At 41.9% G+C, this 25,388-nt stretch overlaps 1 protein-coding gene across 4 annotated transcripts in view; it reads right to left on the bottom strand.

Moving 5' to 3' along the window:
- ARMH3 (armadillo like helical domain containing 3) overlaps positions 1-25,135 on the bottom strand; it is a 125,850-nt gene extending 100,715 nt beyond the window's left edge. For 2 of the 4 annotated variants that reach the window (XM_071748484.1, XM_071748487.1), the window contains exons 1-13: positions 24,684-24,814; positions 17,466-17,576; positions 16,872-16,928; positions 16,596-16,742; positions 14,470-14,577; positions 13,230-13,322; positions 12,282-12,356; positions 11,524-11,610; positions 6,222-6,278; positions 4,990-5,033; positions 2,863-2,923; positions 1,835-1,881; positions 1,101-1,176 (exon numbers count right to left, since the gene is read on the bottom strand). In XM_071748484.1, the coding sequence (XP_071604585.1) occupies positions 1,101-1,176; positions 1,835-1,881; positions 2,863-2,923; positions 4,990-5,033; positions 6,222-6,278; positions 11,524-11,610; positions 12,282-12,356; positions 13,230-13,322; positions 14,470-14,577; positions 16,596-16,742; positions 16,872-16,928; positions 17,466-17,567 (954 nt within the window). In that variant the 5' untranslated portion in view covers positions 17,568-17,576; positions 24,684-24,814. Of the gene's footprint in view, positions 1-1,100; positions 1,177-1,834; positions 1,882-2,862; positions 2,924-4,989; positions 5,034-6,221; positions 6,279-11,523; positions 11,611-12,281; positions 12,357-13,229; positions 13,323-14,469; positions 14,578-16,595; positions 16,743-16,871; positions 16,929-17,465; positions 17,577-23,768; positions 24,815-25,052 lie in introns of those variants that run through there. The other 2 variants (XM_071748486.1, XM_071748485.1) reach the window with 2 other exon arrangements.
- Between the last annotated feature and the right edge of the window lie 253 nt (positions 25,136-25,388).

Raw genomic sequence — 25,388 nt, forward strand, 5'->3', positions numbered from 1 at the left:
ACCTGGGAAGAGTCAGACAGAAAAGTCAGCAAATTAACCACCCATGGAAAAGAAGCTTTCTATAGAGGCATACTGCCTCTACGATTTGCCTATCAGACCTCTTCCATCACCACTACTGCCATGAGTCCCCAAACGTCCCTTCTGTCATGCCAAGTGTCTAGACTGTGATGTATGGGCTGCACTTGGAGGACCTGAAATAACTGGGGAAAGGTGTTAACTGTTTTGCTGATGTCATTTTTCTCACAGATTACCAGTAGTACTTATAAATCAAAATTAAAATCCTAAACCTGAAGGTTTTCCTAAACACATTACACTATCCTTCCAGAGAGCCACAGCACCAACACTCAATCAGACAGACTTGTTATCTGTCTCCCAGCAATAAACAGTTTTGCAAGTTCACAGTGTCTAGAAAAACATGCAGAGGTTTGTGATCAGAAGTATGAAGCAGCCCACTGCATCTCAGATGGCTGCCATAGCTGTTTCTTCACCACAAGAAGTGCTATGCTCAGGCAACAGCCTCCAAAGCAAAAGGGGTTGGACTCTCCAAGGAAATTTGAACACAAAATGGTATTTGAAACAACAGTTGTCACATTTCACTTGGTCTCTGAGCGAAGGATACACAAACAGACAACAAGCAGTCTGTATACACCCAGACAGGACAATTCATCCAAGTTTGGAGCCAGATCAGCCACCTTCCCTCAACCCTAACTTAACAAAAATATGAATTGTTATTAGAGCTGCAGCAATCTTATGCCTAGTAGTTTGCTCACTCCGTTCTCTGAAGAGGATCAATAGGGCACAGAAGGTACTCCATGCAGCCCTTCCCATTCAGTGGGAAAAATGGCTCAGTGCAACATGAGAGGTACCTCAAAACTTTGTTCATTTTTTGGCAAGACAGGAAGCATTTCATAAAAGTATAATAAGCCCGGGCCCTGGCCTGCTTTTGATCTTTCATGCTCATCTACACCTCTGACAAGTATGGGGGAGGGGGGAGGGGGGAAATAAATAAAAGAACAAAACTAACTTTTCGCCACTTCTGACTCTCTAATTTCAAAGACATCCACTAGAAAGAAATTAGCAAACAACACACTGAAACTCACTTGTGCTAGAACTGTGATGAAATTCCGGTTTAAGTGAACAGCTTCATAGAGGGCCAGAAGGATTGCTTCATTCGTTCTGTGGAAAGGGTACAGACAAAAGCACAGATAGTTAAGGGCTAACAGAAGATAAGAATCCCAAGAACAAAGCTTTTCAGAAGCATGGCCTATCTAAAAGAAGAAAAAATATTTTCAACTATATAAAACTCTGCAATGCAGTTGTTCTTCCTACTGAGTAGTACTTAACAATCCATAAAAATAGCCATTTTGAGAGGTCAACTACATTCTTAGTTCCCTTTCCTGCACAAGGTCTCACTCATTGCTTAAAGGGCTTTCCCCTTTAAAGTCCTTTCTTTTATGGACAAAGGTTGCTAAAGACACCACAAACCTTCATATTTATCACTTACCTCCTGGATTTAGAAAACATTTTGCTGGGGACAACTGGGCACAAACCATCAATCCTCAACTCCCACCTGCCTATTATATGTGTAAATGCCTCATAAAAAGCACAGGGTTTTCTTATACATGCCATTACAAGAATTCCAGCCATGGTTCCTCCTGCTGCACCGTTCTCACTTAAACAAATCTCTCATTGGCCGGCATGTGGTACCACTTTAGTTACAAGAGAACTTAACACCTTAACTTTCTTTCCTACATTAGAACAGTTCCATGGTGGAGCAGATCATGATGACCAATGTGGTGAATTGCCCTTCATTGTGTAACATCTGTGTACTTACTGGACTGAGATCTTCTCATCAGCATCTGCTATGAACATGCTGCCCACCTATGGAAATAAACAGTATTACATAGGAGGAATTTGTGAAAGACAAAGACAGAAGACACTGGTTTAACTACAGAAGTGGCCTGGGAGAGGTGTTCTCACCCAAGCACACATGCAACTTTTTTTCTAACACTAGTAAATACAAATGGGAAACAGATCAACAATCTACAGAGGGTTTTTTTGCACTACTGTCGTTGAACACTGCTTCACCCGTCAAATCACAAAAGTGGGGAAAAAAAATGCCAAAAGTCCTGCATCTTGAATCCCTACCTAGATTACACAACAGAGATCACTGCCTACCTGCTTGTGGTAGCAGTTTTACCCATGTCACTCCTGACAGACAGCTACCAGCACTGAACAATCCTTACAGGAAACTTTCCTGTCAGATCTCAGACTACAATTAAATCTCAGACTGAAGCAAAGCCAAATTGAATTAGGGAACAGTGAATACTCTTTACAAGGAAGAAATTTACAATTGCCTTTGGAAGGTTCACCTCTGAAAATGCAGACACTGCCCTTTGCAGAATCCAAGCATACCACAGCTACAGTGCACCCAGGCTTAAGAAAAGAAGACAGTCAAGAAACAGATCTCTAAAGCTAATGACAAGATTAGACTTTTGCCACAAAAATATGCATCTTATCTGGTTTAGGCTGCATCAGCAAAGCAGCAACTTCATTTTTAAAATGTCCAACAACTAATTGTGATTTTGCAAATAAAGTCAACTAGAATGAAAAAGATAAAGAAAAATAATTTCAGTTGTCAATGCCAGAATTGAGATCTCATCCTTTGGAAAAGCTTTCCCATCCAGACAACAATTAATTCCTCAGAATACAACCATTTCAGCTAATTTCGGTTTAGATTGGATCAATGTATGTCCTCCTCCAGAATTTGCATTCCAAACTCTGTTTTTGGAAACTTCTTCCTTCTGAACTTCCATGAAGGCACCTATTTGATGAATAGAAAGACACTGATTCCTTTCTTACCATATTAGTTAGGGCTGAGAAGAAACCACTCTGGTGTTCCTCTTCCTTGTCTTTGTACTGCCTGAACAAAAAGGAGTAAGGAGAAAGCTGTAGGATTAGAAATGGAACTAGAGTTATTTTATCTAAATCCCTATGAGACAGTCTTCTCTGATAAGGATACAGTATGGAGAAAGATTCAACATTCACAAACCCTTTTTAAGAACTCACAAAGAGATGCAGAGGGTATTAAAATATCTACAAACTGTGTAGAGTTGAAGTGGGATTTCTAAAAGATGTGAGACCGAACACTGCCTGTGCTGAGCCCAGGCCAGGCTAAAACTGAAGGAAAGGGACCAAGTGAATTAGGGAACTTTGTTCTACGCTGACAAAACAATAATGAACCACATGAATACACACAGTCAGTAACCACAGAACAGTTCCATTTTGACCACCACCTGCTACAGACCAAGCCAGTCAATGGCCCTACAGCCAGCAGAAAACACAAGAAATTAGGGTTCATAATGATCCTGTATGAGCTCCCATTCCTGAAGTGAACAGACTGGTAAGAGAGTAAGTGAAGCCAACAAATAGTTTAGGTACCTCAGATTTAAGCTTAGTTGCTTCATTTACCTTTCATATGGATTAGCAAAGCTCACGTGGCCATTTATTGTATCTTTCATACAGGAACCTGACATACAATGTAGCATGCAAAGAAAATTAAATTTTTGGAAGGGGGGAAAAAAGAACTAAGTAATACAGGCAGTAATCTGAGACAACATTTGTTAGAATGAAGGAAGTTGGGTGGGTGAGATTTCCGTTTTACTCTTATAATTTACTCTGTTAAACATATTTACATTATTTGCTGATCTTGTAAGTCATCTGCCTAACTATCATAGCAGCCTTAAAAGGAATAATTAAAACATTTTTCTAGTTACTTAGGGAATCCTAACACACACATACATACAGAGTCTTGAATTGCTCAGGTGAAATTGGTTTAAGTTTCCAAATTTTTCTAAAGCATTTTTTTCTTAGGAAAACTCACAGAATCATCATGGTTGGAAAAGACTTTTAAGATCACCACATCCAATGGTCAACCCGGGAAAACAAAAAAACATCAAAACACCAAACAAAATAAAAATCCACCATGCCACTAGAACATGTCCTGAAGTGACTCATGTTTTTTTAAATACTTCCAGGGATGGTGATTCCACCACCTCCCTGAGCAGCCCATTCCAGTGCCTGACCACCCTCCCAGAAAATAAATTCTTCCTTGTATCTAGTGTAGAACCCCCCTGGTGCAACTTCAGGCCATTTCCTCTAGTCCTATCATATCTACTTGAGAGAAGAGGTCAGCACCCACCTCCCTACAACCTCCTTTGAGGTAGTTGTAGAGAGTGATAAGGTCTCCTCTCAGCTTCCTCATCTCCAAACTAAACATTCCCAGTTCCTTAAGCCTCTCCTCACAGGACTTGTTCTCCAGACCCTTCACCAGCTTGGCTGCCCTTCTTTGAACTCACTCCAGCAGCTCAGTGACTTTCTTGTAGTACTGAACACAGTACTTGAGGTGCAGTCTCACCAGTGCTGAGTACAGGGGCACAATAACCTCCCTAGTACTCCCCTTATACTGCTGGTGCTAATGAAGCAAAGGCTGGGAATATGCTACCCCTTCTGGCTTTCTGGCTCTTTCTTCAGAAGCAGTTAATGCCTTCCACAATTTGCAAGTGCATACATCCCCCAGTAATCTCCAGTTTGGCAGGTGGATAGTCTTGTTACATTTTTTGGGATAGATTGTGTTTCAGTTAAATCAAATTTCTAACAGAGAAGTACTCACTAAATTATTTAGCTTTGGACTAAGATTTTACATAAGGTTCATACGGAAGTAAAATCCATTGAGAGTAAAACCATAAAACAGGTATCTTCCCCTTCAGCAAGATCTCTCATGAAGCCCATCAGCACAGCTGGTACAGATGCATTTATACTTGCAATGACAGCAAGAACCAAAGTATGTCAAAGCATAAGACTATTCCCCATCTCTTCAGGTGCAGCAGGGCTGTTAGGTGACAAATACGTGGTTTAACACTAAAAGTTTGTGGAAATGTAAAGCAACTATCATAGGTTGAAAAACAAGAGACAATTAAGGTTAATTACCTGTTATATTCTGATAAAGCCTGGGCAATTACAAGTCCCATTCCCTGGAAAAAAAAAAAAAAAGTAAAAAAAAAAAAAGTAGTGAGAAATCTTTACATTATAAATCTCAGTGCAGGAAATCACACACTGAACATACATAGCAGTGCAGTCCCCTTCCACCAAGATAACCTAGCAAGTTACGAAGTATTTCTCCTGAAGTGGTTTGAACTGTTAAGACATGCTATAATACAACAAACACATCACCCAAAAATCAAGATGCTAAATTTTTTAATTCTATATCTAATTACTAAGTTTAATTGAGAATGTTTACTCTCCTTGAGCCTCTAGACAGAGCTTACTCACACAAGAAGCCTCAACAATGCAGCAAAACTCTTAGGAAAACTCACAGAATCATCATGGTTGGAAAAGACTTTTGAGATCACCACATCCAACAGTCAATCCAGGAAAACAAAAAAACACCAAACAAAATAAAAATCCACCATGCCGCTAGGACATCAGTGGCTTCAGAAGGAAGCTGGTGTCAGAGAAAAGGTATCCTAAAATTCAAAACAAAAGTCACACTAGTGACTTTTTTACTTCTGGCAAACAGCTTCCACCATTCCATGGCTACTGATCACCTTTTTTCTTTAACTTAATTAACTCAGAATAATTATTCTTCCCTTTAATTAGCATGGAACATACTTTTTACTTAATTTCTGAAGTCCAGATCTCACATAGCTCCTAATGTGCTGCCACTTTTTATCCAGGCCTAAATGCAAAACTTACTTCGTGGCTACAACCGAAAATACATTGTGGGACTCTTGACTCAGGTACAAGCATCCACTGAGCTCCGAGAACTGACTTGTAAACTGATAAAACTGGACTACACAGCACTGCAAACAAGATCATCTTGGGCATAAGCTATCTTGTGCCTCTTTGGCATGTGACAGCAAATGTGACCCAGTGTATGGGTAGTTCATAAACATATAACAGATCAACTTAACATGATCCTTGCCAGCTAGCTTTTTAACCAGCTTCAGCCTTTAATTAGTGATCAAACAGTCCAAATCATGAGCTGCCTAACCTATTGCAGACGTGCAGTTAGGGCAGAGACCCACCATTCTGTTGTTCTTCACAGTAACATTGCTCCTACACCTCCTTTCTCCCAGACACCGTGACTGCATCCATTACACTAGCACCACACATGAAAGAGCATCCCCCAGCAGCACAGAGGAATCAAGTCAGATACTCACATTGAGTGTGGCCTCATCATCCACAATGGAGAGCTTCACAATGTAGGGATTCACAGACTGCACAGGACAGGGGAAAACAGAAGAAAGAAAATTTGGTTTAAGTTCATTTTTCAGGAAAAATATACAATTATCTTTCCAAGAATCTCTCTTCTGTCCCACAAAGCACAATAGACACAAAGAAAAAGCAGTCACAGCACATGCTATGGCTACTGTGCCTGGGATACCTCGTCTTTACTGTCTCATACAGGCAGTCTCCTGATTTTATTGCGAATAGAGGGATTTTCAGCTCCTCCATGAGCTCATCTGTCAGTCTTGAAAGTGGAGCTTACTGTCCTGCAAGCCTGTTATCTGCAATACACACACTTCACAAGCAGTGAAGCTGGTACTGAACATGAGCATTCTGATATCTCCCTTCTGCAATACCTTGCAAAGACTGCTTAAAGGAAGGAGGATCCAGGGGAGTGGGGCAATGTTACGGACTGCTCCTCGGTTAAAGCTCAACACTTTTAAGTTTATGTCCCTGAAAGCTACAAGTCTTTGGAGAAGACAAATTCCTTGATCTTAGCTGAACAAAGCACACAGGCTCCATCTATAAACATATGTCCTAATAACTTAGGAAGCATTTTAGAGTAGCAATGTACATTTGTTTTTCCTGGTTTATATGTGTCACTGCAATACCAATAAAGTTCATTTAGAAAAAGGACAGATAATTAAAGGTTCTATCTACGTACTAAGTCCAAAGTGGGTGGGAAGAATGAAATGCAAAGCATGCATCAGATGCAGCCCTACAAGTTATACAGCTATCTGACTGTTTTAACCATGGCTTAACAACAAATTGCTTTGGGAGGATCAGGCTTTCATTTTGGTTCAGAAAAGAAACTAATCAGAACAGAACAAAGCTCAGCCAGCCTGTCAGCCTGCCTCCAGCAGCACACATCCCTGTCTGCTGTCTCAGAAAAAGACAGACAACTAACACAAAACCTATCTGTGCATGAAGCATGCAAAGACATTTCCTTGAGGCTGGAGTAGGGGCTCCTATCAAGTAACAATATGTGGTCCTCTCTGTACAACCATGTGCCCCTCCACAAATTAAATTCAGTCAGTGTCAGTAAAGCACAAGCAAACTTCACAATTTGATAATTAAATATATATTAAAATCTGTCATTGTAAATATAAGTTTTGCTAATTTTAGTCATTCTTTTCTCTCCTTCTACAACAAGGAGAAACTCTCCACAGCTCACGCACAGAAGAACAGCAGGGCCAATAAAGTGCTGGGGCTTTTCCAGGCAATGGGCAGCAGAGCTATGCTGGATTAGAGGCTGCAGGGTCATTCGAATTCCTGGATGTGGGGCATAAGCAAATCATGAGATAATGTACCACCAGTCTGCCCTGAAACTTAGTCATATACTCCATCCCAGCAACGGGAAGGTGTGGGTTCAGCACCATTTCCAGCCTATGAATAACTCTTAACACTCCCGTTGTCCTTGACTTTTCAAGATGCATGCTCCATGTTTCCTACCTCTTGGCAGCAAGATGTCAACAGTGATAGGATCACAAGCTTGGCCCAGCTTGCCACAAATCTCCACCCTCTATCTTTTCAATTGTCATTTCCATATCTACACAAGTCCATTTAATAACTTTTGCCTAAAGTATTCTATTCCCTTGACAAATTCCATGCCTCCTCTAGGCTTCCCTAGAGCAGCAGGCAGATGACTAACTAGTGTCATCCACACAACATATAACTCTATATGGAACAAAGCAGTTTCTAGTGCTTTTCAGTGTGCAATTCTGTACCAACACAATGAGTCTATTTCTTGTGCTGCCCACAGGGTGTGCAGTTTGCTCCTGCTCCTCCTAGGGAGCAAACAGTTCCATTTATTGTCTATGAGCATTAATCTGCACCTCTGCAATGAACCTACAAGTGATACAAAGAACACTAAGCCTAACTGATACTCCCTGTCTGCTTCCCTGTCCTAATTCTGCAGTTTCAGAGTTCAGTTGCCCTCCCACTGGGAATCACTGCAAAAGTCTAAATTACACGTGCCACTCCAGAGCTTGAAAAGTGGTTGATAACTATTTTGGACATTTCTAAGTGTGTCAGTGAAGTGGTTGTACAAACTTAGAAGTAGCTTCTGCCTCCAGAAAGAACTCAAAAATGAGATTCTCAGCTCTTCAGAGAACACAGGTATTTTCCTATCAATGCCATCAGATAACAAACACCACAGCCCTAAGGTCTCCTTGTCACTGATGAGGTACAGACACAGAATCTTAGAGTCTGGGAATGTTCAAGATATCCTCCATGAACTGCTCGCCATTAGATGCCAACAATCTCAGATGTGCAGTTGGAAGCTGTGGGGAAATCAGAATCAAATAATTTTTAAAGCAATCCCCATGCAAAAAATGCCATAAAAAGTGAGCATTATATGATGAGACACACAGGTCTGGCACTGAGATCTCCTCCATGCCCCCAAATGTACCTCTGCATCCAACACAAACCTATGGAAAGCAATTTTTTTTTGTTTGTTTCCCTAGTTAGGTGCTTAAAGTGTCTTCACACCTGTAGCAAACCAAGGCCAGAGTCCACTCTATTGCCCCTCACAAGACTTTTCTTTGAACAGTCATTAGGGTTGATTCAGCAGCTTTGTTGCCAGTCCTGATGGGGCCATCTCCTCTGCAATTAAACAATCTTAAAGGGAATGGGAGCTTGAATAATTACTCTTTTTGATAAAGAAATTCATTAAAAATAACTGAAATTGTGCAAAACCCTTTTTAAAAAAAAACAAAAAACAACATGAATATTCTGGTTCTTCAGTGAAGTGTCTCTTCAGTACCTGTAGCTGATGATATCAAGGACAGACAGTTGCATGTAACTGGACATGAGGGGCTGTTGGATACACTACATGCTGCCAGACAAGCACACAACAGGGAAAAAAAAATGCATTTTGACTGACTTCTTTGACCTATGCCTAGCAAAACACAAAGTGTGCAATTCTAGCATGTTGAACATGAAGCAAAAAAATATCCACCTAGAGGTTATCAAAGAATCTAACTACTTAAGTCATTACCTGACTGTGTTTTAACTTGCTATTCTAGAAGTCATCCCCCAAAACACTGAGAAGGTGATCACATAAAAACTCTTTCTCACAGCAATTTCTCTGTTTGGCAGTCTTTTGTGTACACTTAGCTTCACCGTTTTCCTGACACAGTCAACTGTGCAGTTACTCTTATGTTTCTCTCACATAGTATTACGGTAAAAATACTTTTTTCCAAAATCAGGACTGGGATTGAAGAAGACCCAAAATATAGCTTACTACTTGAAGTATACATACACAATATATACTCCAAATAAATACTTGAAACTACATTTGAAAATTAAAAGCTTTCAGATCAGGCATCAACCCTTTAAAGGGCCTGTGTAAAGACATGTAAATAAGTTTTCTGCTTAGAATATAAATCAATGAGTAATACACGATCTCAGCTACATGGTAATAAAAACATGGACATATATGCACCAGGGAATTCGAGAGGAGACTACAAAATTCACATACCCAAAATATGAAAACATCCTGATGCAAAATGCACTTGTATTCACATTAGAGACACAAAAATCATAGTCAAGTAACAAATTTTCAGCCTAATTAGATTTTCTTAAGCAGCTGGAAACACAATTTAGCAACCAATGAAGTTCAGAACAAAAGAGAACCTATCAGCTGCAGCACAGTCAACTAAAAAGATAATTCCAAAGGATTTGAGAAAGTATGCTACAATACACTGACAACCAGGCAATCACCAAACTGACTCCAAGGGGCAAAGAACAGCAAATGAAAGCAGCTCGTCAAGAACAAAGATTATGGCTGCATTACTACAGGCTTTGCTTGTAGCACTGCTTACAAAGGGCTGTGTCAGGCAGCCATCGTAGAAAACCATTCTTCAGGTTGCTTTCAACCTTGCCTTGAACTACTCAAGCTGAAATTCTCCTTGCTACGTCTGCCTCCGTTTGCATTGTACTAAAGAATCAACACAATTTCTTTTAGATGCCCAGTTTGAAAACATTTAAGACAGTGTTTTCCAAAGCACTTGACACAATACTCTGCAGAGGGTAAAGGACAAGTCTTATGTAGTCACAGCACTCTACCTTACTAAGGACATAAACCACAGCACACAGGGATCCATAGGTTAGGGGTGGGACTACACAGCTCCTCACCTGTTTGACCTGACTGTTGTAATGAGACCTCTGGTCCTTCCAGTCCACCCTCATCTGTAACCCTACCCATACAATTCCCAACAGTTCTCCCTCATGGCCATATGCTGAAACCAAATTCCATGCTACGACAACACAGATTTATGAATATGATCTGTAATTCAGAATTCTGACAACAATCAAGGGAATAAGGAATTAATAAGCACTACTTTGAACCTAAATGAAGCTCCTGTCTTTGCCTATTCTCTAGGTCTGTTCATAATTCAAAATAATATCTGTTATAAAACCAGGCAGGTTTCAGGGCCTGTGCTCCCTCAGTTATTTTACTGAGTGGGTATTCCAGCACTTTCCCATTTTTTGTCAATCTAAGTATTATTAAAATATTCTCAATTAAGAAAAACAATAAGATAGATCATTAAAGCATCACGCCTCATGCAAAGAAAAGCCAACATTAGGTGGGTTTTCTGACATTTGAAATGTTTCTTTTTCAAGGTGATGAGCAACAGAAAAAAAATGGGAATACACCACAAAGTAGCACAACCACTTTAGAAAAAGGAAGATGTATGAAGTTTTTCAGAGATATAGACAGATTTCTCTTGGCAATATGAGCTGTGATGTTTCAGTTCACTCTTTGGTCATAGATTCACCATCTCTTCTGGGTGTCTGTGCCTCCTTCAGTCTGGTAGTCAGATTCTGAACCACAAATTCAGTCTGAAGCCCAAGATGACTGACAGCTCATTTTACTTTGGGGACTACATATAAGCTAAGTTACACATACAGAGGCAAACACTGAAGTTCAGCAATTCTTCAGAAGGACCTTCCTCATAATGCTTTCAAGAAGGAAATGCAAACCCCCTAGGTAGTTTCTTTCATGCTTGCACAAAATGAGCTGTATGAGTATGATACACATTTGATTATACATATGTCAGAGGCAGATACAATTTCCTTCAAATTTCCTGAAGCTCTATGCTGATACCCCAATAAATATTGTAGTGTTTATTGCTAAAAACTGTACTGTAGGTTGCCTTAATAATCCAGAGGACAGTGTAAGCCATTGAAGTAGAAAGAAGTGATATTTCTGTTATCTGGAACAATACCTACCTCATATTTTCTGTAGTTGACCAGTAAGGCAAGAAGGACAACAGCATCATAGCCATGTTCCCTGCGACCAAGCGGGCTTGACAGGATCTGGAATAAATAATCACATTGTTCTGTTTGGGCCTGCTTCAGGAAGCCTACAGTGACTCTCAGTGCACAGCCATGAAATATATGCATAAGAGGAAATTATGTCCTAACTGAAAGAGTATATTAAGATTGAGGGGAGTATCAGTGCTTCCAAGAAGTTCTGCAGACAGAGAAGTTTATTTATCACTTACGGAATGCATGCAGGCTTTCTGGGAATAAAGGACAAATCTATTTCTCAACAGCACTGGACAGTATCTCAGTACATCAGCAACACTATCTGTGCAAGTTTTCTGGGTTTCCCCAAGCCCAGTCCCACTTATAAAAAATATAATTTGTTGAAGAGCAAAAATAACCCTCAATATATCCAGTCTGCCCTTTGAAAAAAATTCCTCTGATACAGGAATTCTCTGTGAAATTAGTCTAGAAATCAGTTCAGCTTCTATCTATGCAAAAATGTCTCAAATGAAAATAATATAAATACTTTGTAGTGACTAAGAACAGCAGACTAGAATAAGGAGACAGCATTAAAAAAAATAATATATGATTGAGCTATTAATGGAAGCAACACACAGTGCCAGTCAGCTATGCTGCACTGAAAAAGCTGTAAAGCAAATCCATTACTGAAAGCTCACATAGAGAAGAAGAGGCCCTGCAGTAAAATGAAGAAATCTTACCTGTAAAATAGCTTCAAATATGCTGTTAATCATCACATATTCCAGGATCGTATTCTGGCTAATGTTATCTGTCACCTGAATAAAAACACAAGTTTTAAAATCTCAGCCAAAGCCCCTCATGATGGCGTAATTCTCTCTAGCACACACTGGGAACAGAAGAGTTCTACTATCAGGTCATACACATTTATCCAGAACCTCATTTCGTCAGCAAGTCAAGGTGTGACCAGCAGTAGAGCTAGACACAAAGTATAAGGAAGCAGTTCTGCCTTCCTACCTCTCTCTCTGGCAAGAAATGTGACCAGTGTACTAAAACCACCCCCCTTCCTTTACAGACTAATATTTTACACAGCTGACTGACAAAAGCCACCAGCAGCTGAAGCAGGCTGCTACACAGGAAGCACAGAATGAAAAAACAGGGTGCATACACCCCACTAAGCACCTTCCCACCAAAAACAGGGCAGTGAAGATCTCTCTCACACTTATTTACCTCTTATTGCAGCCAAAATAGTCCAGTTCACAGATGACCATCTCCAAGAGATGATGAATGGCTATTTGCTCCAGTGTCCTCATTCACATCCTCACCACTCTCGTCTACTCCACACTTCCTGCCTTTCCTCAACCCCTCTCCTCTGCTCCCTTTCCATTTATCTGAGACTTCTTAAATATATTTTTCCCTAAAAAAAAAAAAATCACTGTGAATCAAATCGCCACTTCCTCCTGTGTATCTCCACTTTTGCCTCAGGTGGCACCTATCTTACAAGGTCAGAGCAGCCTGCTAATCTGTATTGGCATTGTGGTTAGCCAAATGATGCATATTCTGGGCTGACTCTTGTTCTTTTTCAGAATTTCTTTCCCCCTGTGCTTCACACTGCAGCATTCTGTTTTGATACAGTTCCATCCCTCGAGACATGTCTCATATAAGTTATGATATAGCTGGTATTTATTTACCGTCACTAAGCAGAGAAGTAGCTTCAGACACAAGCTTTTGAGGCTTTCAGAACCTTCTGCACAGAGAAGTGAGTCCAAGCTCTCCATCAGATTCTAAAGAAGAATAATCACATTATCTCAAAGTGATATTTAAAATTATTTGAAATGTTCGCTACAAAAAGCTTTTCAGGAAATTCAAATACAAAGAGTACCAATATAATGTCTTGTTATTCCAAAATCAATAACTGAGCCATGAATATAATTACACAGGGCATATTCACACTGGTTCTCAACATCGTTTTGTGTTAACTACATTTTAATGACTAAAGGCATGTAATCATTAAACTAACATCACGATCATTTTCCAAGAGTTTACTCTAGATGCCCAAGAGATTTTTGTATACATATAACAACAGATTTTATTCACAAAGTAGATCTGAGTTCTACAAATATGAGCTCCCTTTATGTCTGCAAGACAGTAACAGCAGTGCTTTCTTTTCCCAATATTCCACTTTACTTACAAGCACTGTGAGATATTTTTTGTAAGCAGCACACCTCCAATTTTATTATGATTAGTTATGATTAGTTGCTATTGTTAAATATTAGTTATTTATATATACCATATAGCCTCTGACAGATTAATAAACAGTTGTTTTCCAGACAGTAAATTACAGATAATACAGTTATTCTTAAAGGAAATTGCCTCTGATAGGCAAGTTACTCAACATTTTTCCCCAAAGCATTACTATTTCTAGAGAGATGAAAAATTACTACTTTTTGTAGAGAGACAGATATAACAGGAATTCAGCTTTATCACTGATTACTTTGTCATACCCTAAAACTCAACATCTTTACGGTGAAGAGCATGAAAGATGTTGAAAACAGTACCAATGCTGATGGAAATGTGAGAACACAGGATTCGCCTACCACCCAAAAACTAAGCACAAGGTACGATGTCCAATACTTGGTACTAATGGCCTGTGACAGCCTATTCTGGCCTTAAGATTTCTTAACCATCGTGGCAGCACAGCATGGAACCTAAAATGAAAAAGAAAAGTGCCCTGTTCTATTGCTAACAAACACAGGGACCCCAAGTGTCTTTTTGTCACTAGCAGGTAAAAAACTTCGAGACTTGTTTTTCATGAGTGGCTGCAATATTTCCCCCAAAAGCTGCACCTTGGTAGAAACACCTATCTACAGATCACTGCCCCTGCAACATGGCTACTGTGTAAACTGTTTCTCCACATTATCAAGGTCTTACCTTCATACATAGCTCTGCCTTATCAAAACCCACAAGCATGTTGATTATATCAAACCCAGAAGTGGATTTGTTCTTCTGATGGACACCCCGGATCAATGCACACAAAGTCTGCAAAGGGAAAAATCAGAGAGTAAGATGTAAGGCAACGCCTCCAACCCAACAGCAAACCCTGCCCTAAGACCCTCTCATAGTGTTGGTAAAGCACAACGCTAAATCGTAAATTAAACACTAAACATAAATTAAAACCACCAGCTTGGAAGCCACACATTTTGTCTGACCTCTCCTCCACCTCTCCTTTTTCTAAGGAGGACCTTGGAGGCTGAAAAGTCAAAAAGGGAAATTAGAGAATAATAGATCTGTCCATATTTTTTCTGTTTGTCCAACCCTTTCTTTCATAGCGCTCTGAGGAGATGTTTCCTCTTTCCAGACACAGTTTGGAAGCTGTCTGTACCAAGTTTGTGCCAAGACAGGACCACAGTCTTTGGAAAATGAAGGAAAATTGATCATGAAACTGCAAGGCAGAAGCAGTGCCCAGGATATGGACAGACATGCCTTATTGCTTTCCAGATTACCTTCTTATTTCAAATATGCCAGAACACACAATTCCCATACAACACATTATGCCTGTCTATCCAGCAGATGCTTTTGCTATGAAGAGCACAAATTCCTGCTATACTACTTTTGACCAATATAATGTCTCTTTCTCAAAGACAAAAAAATCATCTGCAAGATTACACAGCCTAAGTTTTCCTAACCACCTCACAGGCTTTAAGAACCTGCTCACTAAAGATAATCTCTTTCATGTTTCTTGTTGCAGGCACTGGATATTGACTAGTACCAAGTTCTTGGATATCACTGGCAACATTTAGGAATCAGAAGACTATGCTTCCAGCAGACACTTTGGAAAATTTATGTACAGCAAATGTCTCGTTTGCCCCAAAAAAGGAAAACATCAGTGGTTACTTCTATCATCAGGCATCTTTGAGGTCTGTGATGAGGGGTATGAGCAGGACTATAAGCACTGCAGTTTTAGCCTCCAGCTTACATTCACCTGTGAGAAGCTAATAGTTTGAGAAGATGTAAAACTCTAGACAAGCAGACTGCTTTTTTTTTTTTTTCTTTTTATCACTGTCAGAAACAGGATACCAGGTTAAACAAACCTTTGGACAGCATGGTCATGCTCAGAAAAAGATTGCTTAAGTTTCGGTTTCAGGATCACTCTCCACATGAATACAATCTGATTAAGAGCTCAGGATGTGTTACCTGCTTCCTACTCACACTCACACAGCAGGATTTTATACTTGACCCCTGTCCTAACTTTTAGCAAGCAAGCAAACAAGCAAGCAAAAAAAAAAAAGTAATAATAAAAATAATAAAACAATGCAAGATTATATGTTAGAGGTGTAAATATTCAGTTTTAAATGAACTTTTCCCAGCCTACTGCCTGTCCCACATCCCCAACAGGAGACTTCTCCAAACTTGAATTTCATATCTTGTATTCCTACAGAAGAGACAAATGCATTCACTGAACTGTAAAAATCAGTCTGTGAACTAATAACATCAAACATCAAGAGAGAGGAGGAGAGTGTCCCCTGCACAACACATGGGCATAGCTTTGTCAAGGGGCAACCTGCAAAAGAATGGCTCTTAATTTCAGGTGACAATTCTTCACAGCTTCTAATTAGGAAGGGTCCAGCAGGGACAGCCTCCTATATATATTTCACACTAAGTTCTCAAGAGCTGTGTTTTATTTTCAACCCATATGGAAATTCAAAAGGGAGGCTGAAACGAGGAAGAACAGGAGAAAGTAGAAAACAAAGCTACAGAGAGTGTTCAAGTCCCCAGACTGAGAGCCTGCAGTGTGAACAAGCCCCCTTCTTCCCCCCATTGACATCCACTTTATGATGCATCACCAGGTCCTCAGGATTTCTGATGTAAGTTACTGTTCTTCAAAAACTAAAGACTCTGAATGTTTTCAAACTCCAGAGACAATAAGTAGCAGCTGCTCTGCAGACATCACTTCTCCACAGAAGCAAAGATGTGAGCATAAGATGTTTGAAACCAGCAGCCAATATATTGCCTCAACAGAAGCAAAAGAGAGCACTCCCTGTCTCCCAGCACAGTACCTGTAATGCATTGACCACTCTGATTGGGTGGTCCTCACCCAGTGCCTGGATGCAGTGCTGAAACAAGCAGTTGATGTTATCTTTTATCTTCATCAACTCTTCCCCATCCAGAGCCTCCAGCTTCCCTTCTAGATATTCCAAGTTGACCTGTCAGGTTAAGAGGCAGAGTTCAGGCACATTACACAACCACCACCACTTTAGAAATGAAAGTTCTTGTGCTGCCACTTCACAGAAAGAACAGCAAGAGCAAATCAGAGAATGTTCCATTCCTGTTACCTTCATGAGGAACAGCTCCTCCCAAAACCTTGGGTTGCATTTACTGGGGTCCTCTGTCTGAAAGTAAAAGGAAGAGTCATGAGAACAAATAAGAAGAAATCCTTCAGTCAGAATTTAAAGAAAATAATTATCTGAGTAGCACAGACTCATCATCATGCTACTGGATGACTAATTGGTCCCACAGAACAGGACAAACAGAAGCAGCTTTCACTTGGGATATCTCTGCTTATCCTCTGGTTTATTTTTTTGAGAAATACTTGAAAAGTCATGACTTTCTGTAGATCACAAATGATCCTGGTAGACAACAGGACAAAGTCATATTAAGGAAGAGAGCAGAATGCAGAGCTCTGCATGACAGTAGAAGTCCTTACCCTGGAAAATTAATCCACATGCAGAACCCTGAACACAAACTAAACCAAGAAAGAGGTATTTAAAGGAGGTATTTCATGGAGGTATTTGACATGGCTTAGTGGTGGACTTGGCAGTATGTTATGTTAGTGGCTGGACTTGATGATTTTCAACCAAAAAAGATTCTATGAAACAAAAGGAAATTTAACACAACACTTTAGGAAGAATAGATGCTCAAGTCCTTACCGTGAAAATCTCATCATACATCAACACAACTTTCTCCTTCAATGGCTTCTTGGAGGCTGAAGATTTCCGCAGCAGCCCACCTTTCTTCTCTGTTTGGGCCATGTTGTATACCTTGAAAGTAAGAACAGACAAATCAGGCTAAGGAAATCTGAAATTTTCTTCAAGGCATTCTGGCCAGCCTCAACCATGGAAGACTTTTTCACTGCACTGAAATATCAATAGTCTCTCACAAGCTAAAAATAGGCCCTTTAGTAACTATACCAGATAAGAAATCAGATCAAAAGTATCATCTAGTCCTATACCCCATTTCGAAGAAAGATGCAGAAGTCCAGGCATAAGAAGATACAGAATAAATTCCTTATAGATAAATTTTCCTAGTTCTCCTCTGCCAGAAACAGATTAATGATCCAGACCAATACAGCTTACATCTAGAAAGATATGTATTATTTTTCATCTCATTGCATGAACTGTGATACTTGTTATTAAATGAATAACTGGGCCTTTTTGATGCTAGTCAAGCCACAATGATATTTTGTAACAAAAAGCTCCTGAAACTGTTTGAAAACATCAGCTTAATTCGCAGCCTACCAAAGCACTTCATATTCTGCTTTTGCACTCCATGAGGCAGCATCCAACTCTAGGAAACATTTGGCTGCAAAGCATCCCTAAAGCACTCCTACCAGCCTTGCTCAGACCTTCTGTACCATGGCCCTCCTCAGCTGTGCCAGCTGCTCTGCAAATCAAGCCAGAGAATAACCCATCGTCAAAAGTATCACATGTGGTCCAGTGTGGGAAGGAGGATGAAGGAACATGGGAGAATAAAATTTCCTGATCCATTTGAAAGCAAAAGGTTTTCAACAATAACAGGTTTTACTGTGATTAATTAGTTTCTAATATTTACCGATTATCCTATTTTTAAAAATAAAAACAATAAAAAAGGAAGTATCATTATTACAAAATGAGCCATTAAAAAAGTAGCAGCCATAGCTCTAGTCCTGAACCTTCTGTTCTGTTCATTCCAGGGGCTGAGTTACAATGCATGACCTGCCATGTACTCTAAACCTCATGTCTGGTGCTACAAATCACTTCACCACTCTGACCTTGCAAATATGTATTTACCTGCAATCACAGAATTTTCTGGCAAGCATCACACCTTTAGCACTGTTCTAACCTCCTCTGTCACAGCAGCACTGTCACAGCTACTTAGCAGAAAGGGAACGCCATCCCTTCTCATATCCCCAAGCTCCTGACCTTCCTCCCATGCCTCCAAAGGTAATTACACACACAGCAGCAGCATACCTCAGGCAGAGGCTTGACTTAAATCATGCTCCAGAAAAACATGGGCAGGTTCTTGTGGCAGCTGCACTCAGCCATGCTAAATTATGCATAGAGAGGTAAGTTCACTGCAGGCAGCATTAGGACCCCAGAGCTTTCTGAGCTGGAAGCCATAGAGACAGCTTTGGACTTAGCCTCCATCCCAAACCGCTTGAACCCCTTCCACAACTACAGCATGTTTAAATCTTTCTTTCCCTGAAAGAGCAAGTTCTAGCAACTACTGAATGCCATTTCCAGAATCTCTTCTACATTCCTTCCACTGCAGACAGCTTCTGATTGCTTAAACTACAACTATGTTCTCAGCTAGGACTCTCAGACACCCAGAGTGTTATTCAGGCATCCAGCCCTTGAGCTGTAAAGCTCAGTTCTAAGGGGCAGGAAAATATCTTTGAGCCTGGAGAAACAATGCTGCTGCAGAAGATCCTACCCTGGGTGAGAAGGAAAGGAGCTTTGCCTGGATGGGAAAGCAGAGAGGAGGACAGAGAGCAGTAGAGCTCACCAGAAAAGCTGAGATATATGTAGAAAGATGGAGAGGTGTTTGGTCATCTGCTAAACAGGGAATACACACACCTGGCTTGTCAAGGGCTGAGGGAGTGTGTGTGTGTGTGTGTTTGTGTGTGTGTGTGTGTGTTTGTGCGTGTGTGTGTGTGTGTCTGTGTCTGTGTGTGTGTGTGTGCGCGTACATGCGTTGGGGTAAGAATGGAAACAGCCTCAAGACATTATGACAGAAGAAAGCTTAGCAACTGCTGCACCATAGCCTTCTGTAGATACTGACATTATTCTGTTATCCAATTAAGATGGCAAAAGGTATCAGTCCAACAAACGAAAAAGAAAACATTATTCAATCATCTTCATAGCTTCTCTTTTACAGACTTTGCATTATTTTTAAACTGTCATGGGAAATAAGACATTATTCTAATTAGAAATATAAATAGAAACAGAGTAAAATCTATTAAAAACCAAGTCAAGAACGATGTCACTTCTAGCCCAGCAATACAAATCTTACCCAAGATCGCACAAAACGATTTCCCAACTATAACTGTAAGTTTCTGAAAAGCAGCTGCCAGCCCCAGCACATAAACACATCCATCAGCATGCTTCTAATTGAATTACAGCTAACAAATCCCAATGTCAAAAATAATAAACTAACTCTCAGTGCTTCTAGGTCAGTGTTCCTGCATCAAATGTGTACGTGAATGGGGAGGGATCAATACACTCTGCTCAGCCCCAGGACTTTGAGAGCTGCATTTTAACACTTTTTTTCCTACACTTCCAGAAAGAGAAAAATCCCACAAGATGCAAAAGCTTGATGCTGGGTGAGCATCAGAGGGGTTGCATGATCATGTGAAAACTCTGGTCTCGGTCAAAAATCGGACTTGGGATATTCCCTCAACCAGAGCTGCAGAGAACACACACAAAGAAGACAGCTAGAGGCAAGGATTAAATAATGCTCAAACAATTTGCTATTCTACAAATGAGCATATGGAGGAGCAAGGGGAGGAAAGCAAAAGTCATTTTTCAAGCCAGTGCTTTATTAGGTTGTGCTTGTTTCATGACCTATGATGATCAGGACATTCAAATGGATTTTTTCTTTTCACTTTATGCAATTACATTTCTAAATGTCATAAAGACAGAAATGAGAAACTGCATTTTGGTGATGGGGACCTTCTAGGCAGCTGAAGAAAACAACAGCTAAATGCACAAAATATTTATAGATAAGTTGTAGAGGTGTCAAATTATCAGGATCCTGTGATAGATTATGAAAATAACTTTGAATATAGTGAACAGTTATTCTTTAATTGCATCCCAATTAAAAAGCATCAGTGCATTTTCACATTACAGGTTCAAATGGATAATTTATTCTGTCAATAGGTCAGTCCCATTAACACATGCTGCTAAGTGAATCCTGCTGCAGTCACTGACAGCACAGGAGAGCTACCCCTCAGGGCAGAGAAAAGCATAAACATGTGGCTTTTATAACAGCAAGAACTTTGCTGTACAGCAGAAGATGCAAGATGCTTCATCCGGAACTAAAAGAAGCCTCAACAGAGCACGAGTTTTGGCAGCTCAAAGGCGGGAACATAAAAGCCATGGCAGACAAAAGTTCAGGCAGAGTCTTACTTTATCTGTCATCAACCCTGGGATCAGCTGATCCCATCAGGAAGAAAGGGATGAGCACATCCAACCACCCAGCTCCTTTCTATGTCATTCCAGAATTCATAGCAGAGACACCAACCAAACATGTGACATTCGGATGAACACATCTCTGTGAGCCTTTCATTAGAACAACCACAGGAAAAACAAACCTGACATTTTGTGTCCGAGGTTAACTTGGACTTGTGGACGTTGAAAACCGTGGTTGCTTCACATTGTCACTCTGCTCTTGTACATACTTATTATTATTCCATAGATCATCTTTTAACAGCAAATGTTCTGCTGTAGAGAATATAATACTAAAGCACATCTATGCTATGATGGCACTAGGATCCAAAATTTGTAGCTTCTATAGTCTTGCATGCACTCCTACAAGCACTGTATTCTACATTTAATTGCCTAGGCTAACGAACCTGAAAAATTACAGATGTATATACACAACCTCCAGTTAAAAACAAACATGATTAAGTGTACTTTTTTTCAGTGTGGACCCCTCAAAAAATTACATTGTAAATCTACTAGGATAAATAAAAACAGATGATATTGAGTGATGACTTACTTGGAACAACATTATTCCCTGTCTGGAAAAGGCAGTACAAAATATGTGATTTCTGTTTGTTAATGCCAAAGCCCTGGACATGAATCAATATTTATAAAGGCTCTGAATAACTGAGATATTGTTGCTTTTAGAATCCAATATCCCTTGACCTGCTACTGCTACCAGGATTGGACTCACTTGTTTAAATATTTCAAGGCTGGTAACTGTCCCTACCACTAATTACATCCACTTGGGACCCACTGTGATGATGCACTGCCTTTTAAGGTATTTTGCAGATGTATCAACTATGTCTAAAAGAAAGTTGTTAACAAATTATCTCAGTCATCCCAGAGACAAAGATAAACCCCTCCCTAAAAGTTAACCTATTGTTTCTCAAGCTATGTGTTAAAAGGCAGATAGTCACTAAACTCCTCAGTGATGTTCCAGGAAAGTTTCCCATTTATCCACACACAATGAAGAGTCAATACTGGACCTGAGCAACAGGCAATTAAAACACAGGTTCCAGTGCTCATCCATCACTGGAAGCAACAAACAAACTGCACCTATCTCAAGAGTCTATAAACCCCAGTGCATAGGCAGTCCCTTTACCCAGGTCAAGCTCCAGTGTTAAAACCCCCAGGAACACCCAGAAGCACCACTAGTGAAAATGAGAGGTGGAACACACTGGGCCTGATTTTGTCAAGGCTTTAGTAACCATCATGACCAAATTCCTCCTATATATTCCCTATTGCAGTTTATTCTCCACCAACTCTTGCACTTGCAATTATGGTTTGTGTTAGTACATCTACAGCGCTTTTATCTTTCAACCATCCTCATAGAATGAGAAATATATTTTAAGGGTGTGCTGATGACAAAAACCTACCCAGATCCTACTTCTTTTTCTGCAGTACCAAGCAGAATAATCTCCAGCACAGCCCCAGTACCCATATTTTTACTAGCAAGTCCTTCCATCCTGCTCAGAGAAGTATCTATGTATGTGCTTCTACACAGTACAATCTAAAGTTACACCTCTACTGACTGACCTACTTTTTCCCCTTGAAAAACAGGAAAAGAACCTTCCTAAGGCAGATACAGCCACAGACTTCTCTCACTATACCTGCTTCAGCAATGATATAGAATAACATCGACCTACATTTTAACACTTCGTGTATAATTGCCTTTCATTTCTATCTGTCCAGTTAAAATAACACCCAATCCATCAACTTCACACCATCAGCCAGTTACACTTCTTCCTGTCAAGTCCATCTAGACAAGTGTCACACGCTTCCACCCCCATCTGTTCACACCATTTTTCCAACTTAACGTTTTCATTTCATCATGCTTCCTTTCCACGTTCCTGGCTACGATGCCCTACTCTCTCATGTAAGAAAATCTCTTTGGGTCTTCACTTTTCAAGCCCTTCAGAATCCATCCCACCTAGTTTACTACACAATATTCCACACTGCCTCAATACTGCCACCTAAAAGTTTATGTCACTTTGGATCCACCTTCTTGGATGTTTTCCTTCTGAAGAAAAACATGCTCCCTGTAACCTTCCCCTGCCCTCTTCCTATGGCTTCAGCTGTCGGTATGAATCCAAGGCCCAAGTTGAATACAGTGCAGCTGCATGACCTTGATTCCAACTTCTGAGGAAGCTGCTATGTTCTAAGAAGCTGCACAGTAGAGCCACACCAAGATTAAAAAAAAAAAACAAACCTAGAACTGCAAAGGGGTAATATTTTTGAGGTACAGACCTTTAGAAAGAAGAGCAGAAGGGAGGAAAAACACAAATATTAAAAAACAAAACAAAAAAGGTGTAAGGCCTAAAACAAAAAAAGCAATTAAAAAAAAACAAAACCAAAAAAACCCACAACACAACAGGAACCAGAATATAGTAGTTCAGCAACTTTAAGTGCCAGGCTGACCCTTTCCCTCTTGAGGGATGGCTGCCTAGTGTTAGCAGGGGCAGTGAGCAAATGAATGCTTAGTCTAGCAGCTCATTAAAGCCTCGCTGTTTCTTTTGTGCACACTAGCCAGTGTTTCACATTTTCACTTGGTATATACCCTGCTTGCAGAGTCTATTTGCACACAGCAATGCATCATAGACTTAGGATTACACTGTTATTGGAAAACCAAGCTGATATCCCTTTCCCAGCCCCAAAATTCCTCTTAAAATTTGTAGTCCCACTTTCTAGTAGAGAACAAACAGCTGGTGAACTGCAATCACCACTGATTGCAAGGACCCAAATTACGTTTGCTTTGCATATTGCACCCACCTGCTCAGCCCGAATTGGCTCTCATCATATTTTCAGATTAGAGTCTCTGCTTCAGAGCAGAATTTGTTACAGCGACATAGGCAACAGGGCTCTGACTGGGGCTGCAAACATGCTTATGTGGCAAGCTGCCTCTGCCTTCTGCATAATAAACATAAAGAGTTCCCATTCCTTCACTACTCCCCTTTGCTTTGCAGATACAAGTGCTTGTAGGGCTGCAAGCTTAACCAGATCAGTGATAAAAGAATATGCCCTGCTTATCACTCTTCAAGAGGCATCTTGAACCCAAACCACTTCAGCACGCTGATACTGTGGCCCATCAGCCGCACCAGCAGAGCCGAAGGGCTGGGCAGGGCACGCTTCTCACACGGCAGAGCACCCGTGGGTGCGCTGGGTTAGGCAAGCAGTGGAAAAGCGTTATCAAGGGTAACAGCAGCAACGTAGGAGGCGGAAAGGGACCGACAACTCCTTAAGCAATAGACTCGTCTCAAACTACTCCCGCACGCCCCAAGTCCCCAAGAGGAGGCCAGGGCACGGCGAGCAGCGAGGGGCCCTGGCAAAGCAGGCTTCGCCGCCCCTCCCCGGAGCCCCTCGGTAAGGTGCCGACAGCACCGGCTGCCCAAAGGGCGGGAGGAGGCTGCCCGGCGCCCGGAACCGAGCCTGCGGAGCACCCAAGCCTGGGAGCGGCTGGCGGGCCCCGCCGCTACCGGGAAACGGTGCTCAGCGAGGCCCCTCGCGGCAACGACTCCCCGCCCCGCGGAGGCACCCACACCCACGGGTCAGCGGCAGAGCCCCAGAGGCCGGTGCCGCCCCCCCGCCACAGGCCCGGACCGGGGCGGACGCTCAGGAGGGGCGGCGGGGGCGGGGCCTGGCCCCGCGGGGTGGGGGCCGCGTCCCCCCCCCTCTCTCCGCACTCACCTGCGGGACAGCCGTTCCCCTCCCCGCTGCGCAGGCGCCGCCAGCCGCGCATGCGCTGGGTGGGGGCCGGCTCCGCGCGGTCCTAGCGCCGTCGGCACCAAGGGTGGGGGGGAAAGTAGTGGAGGGCGCTGTCAGCGCCGGGTGTCGTCGTCCGTTCCCCGGGACCGCACTCGGCAGCGCCCGCAGGCAAGGGCAGCGGAAGGGAGATTTCTCCCCGGGCCGGACGGGGCTCGCCACTCCCTGGGGAAACTGAAACACACACACATACACACACAAATATACACCCCAGATCCCGGTAGAAAATGGCCCCTCCGCCTACGCGGCCTCACGGGCCGTCCCCAGGCTGCTGCCCCGCCGCCCTCCCCGTACCGGCGACGGAAGTAGGAGAGGGACGGCCCGGTCCGTCGCGGCGCGGCTCCGCCCGGAAGCCCGCCGCCTCGTGATTGCGCAGCGCTGCGTCCTGCCGAGCCCATCCGAGCGCCACCCGCCCGGCCCCGGCGGAGGGCCCCCCGGCCCCGGCAGGCAGCCGCCGTGGCAGGTAGGCCCCGCGGGCCCCGGCAGGAGGAGGGGGTCCCGCCGGTGCCCGGGGAGGCGGGGCAGCGGGGAGTCCCCACGGGCGGAGGTGGGTGTCCGGGGAGCTGGTACCTCGGGGAGGTTGGTGCCCGTGGAACCGACTCTCAAGAGCAGGAAGGTGCCCGAGGGGTT

This window comes from Heliangelus exortis, chromosome 7 (assembly GCF_036169615.1).
Source record: "Heliangelus exortis chromosome 7, bHelExo1.hap1, whole genome shotgun sequence".
Taxonomy (NCBI): Eukaryota; Metazoa; Chordata; class Aves; order Apodiformes; family Trochilidae; genus Heliangelus; species Heliangelus exortis.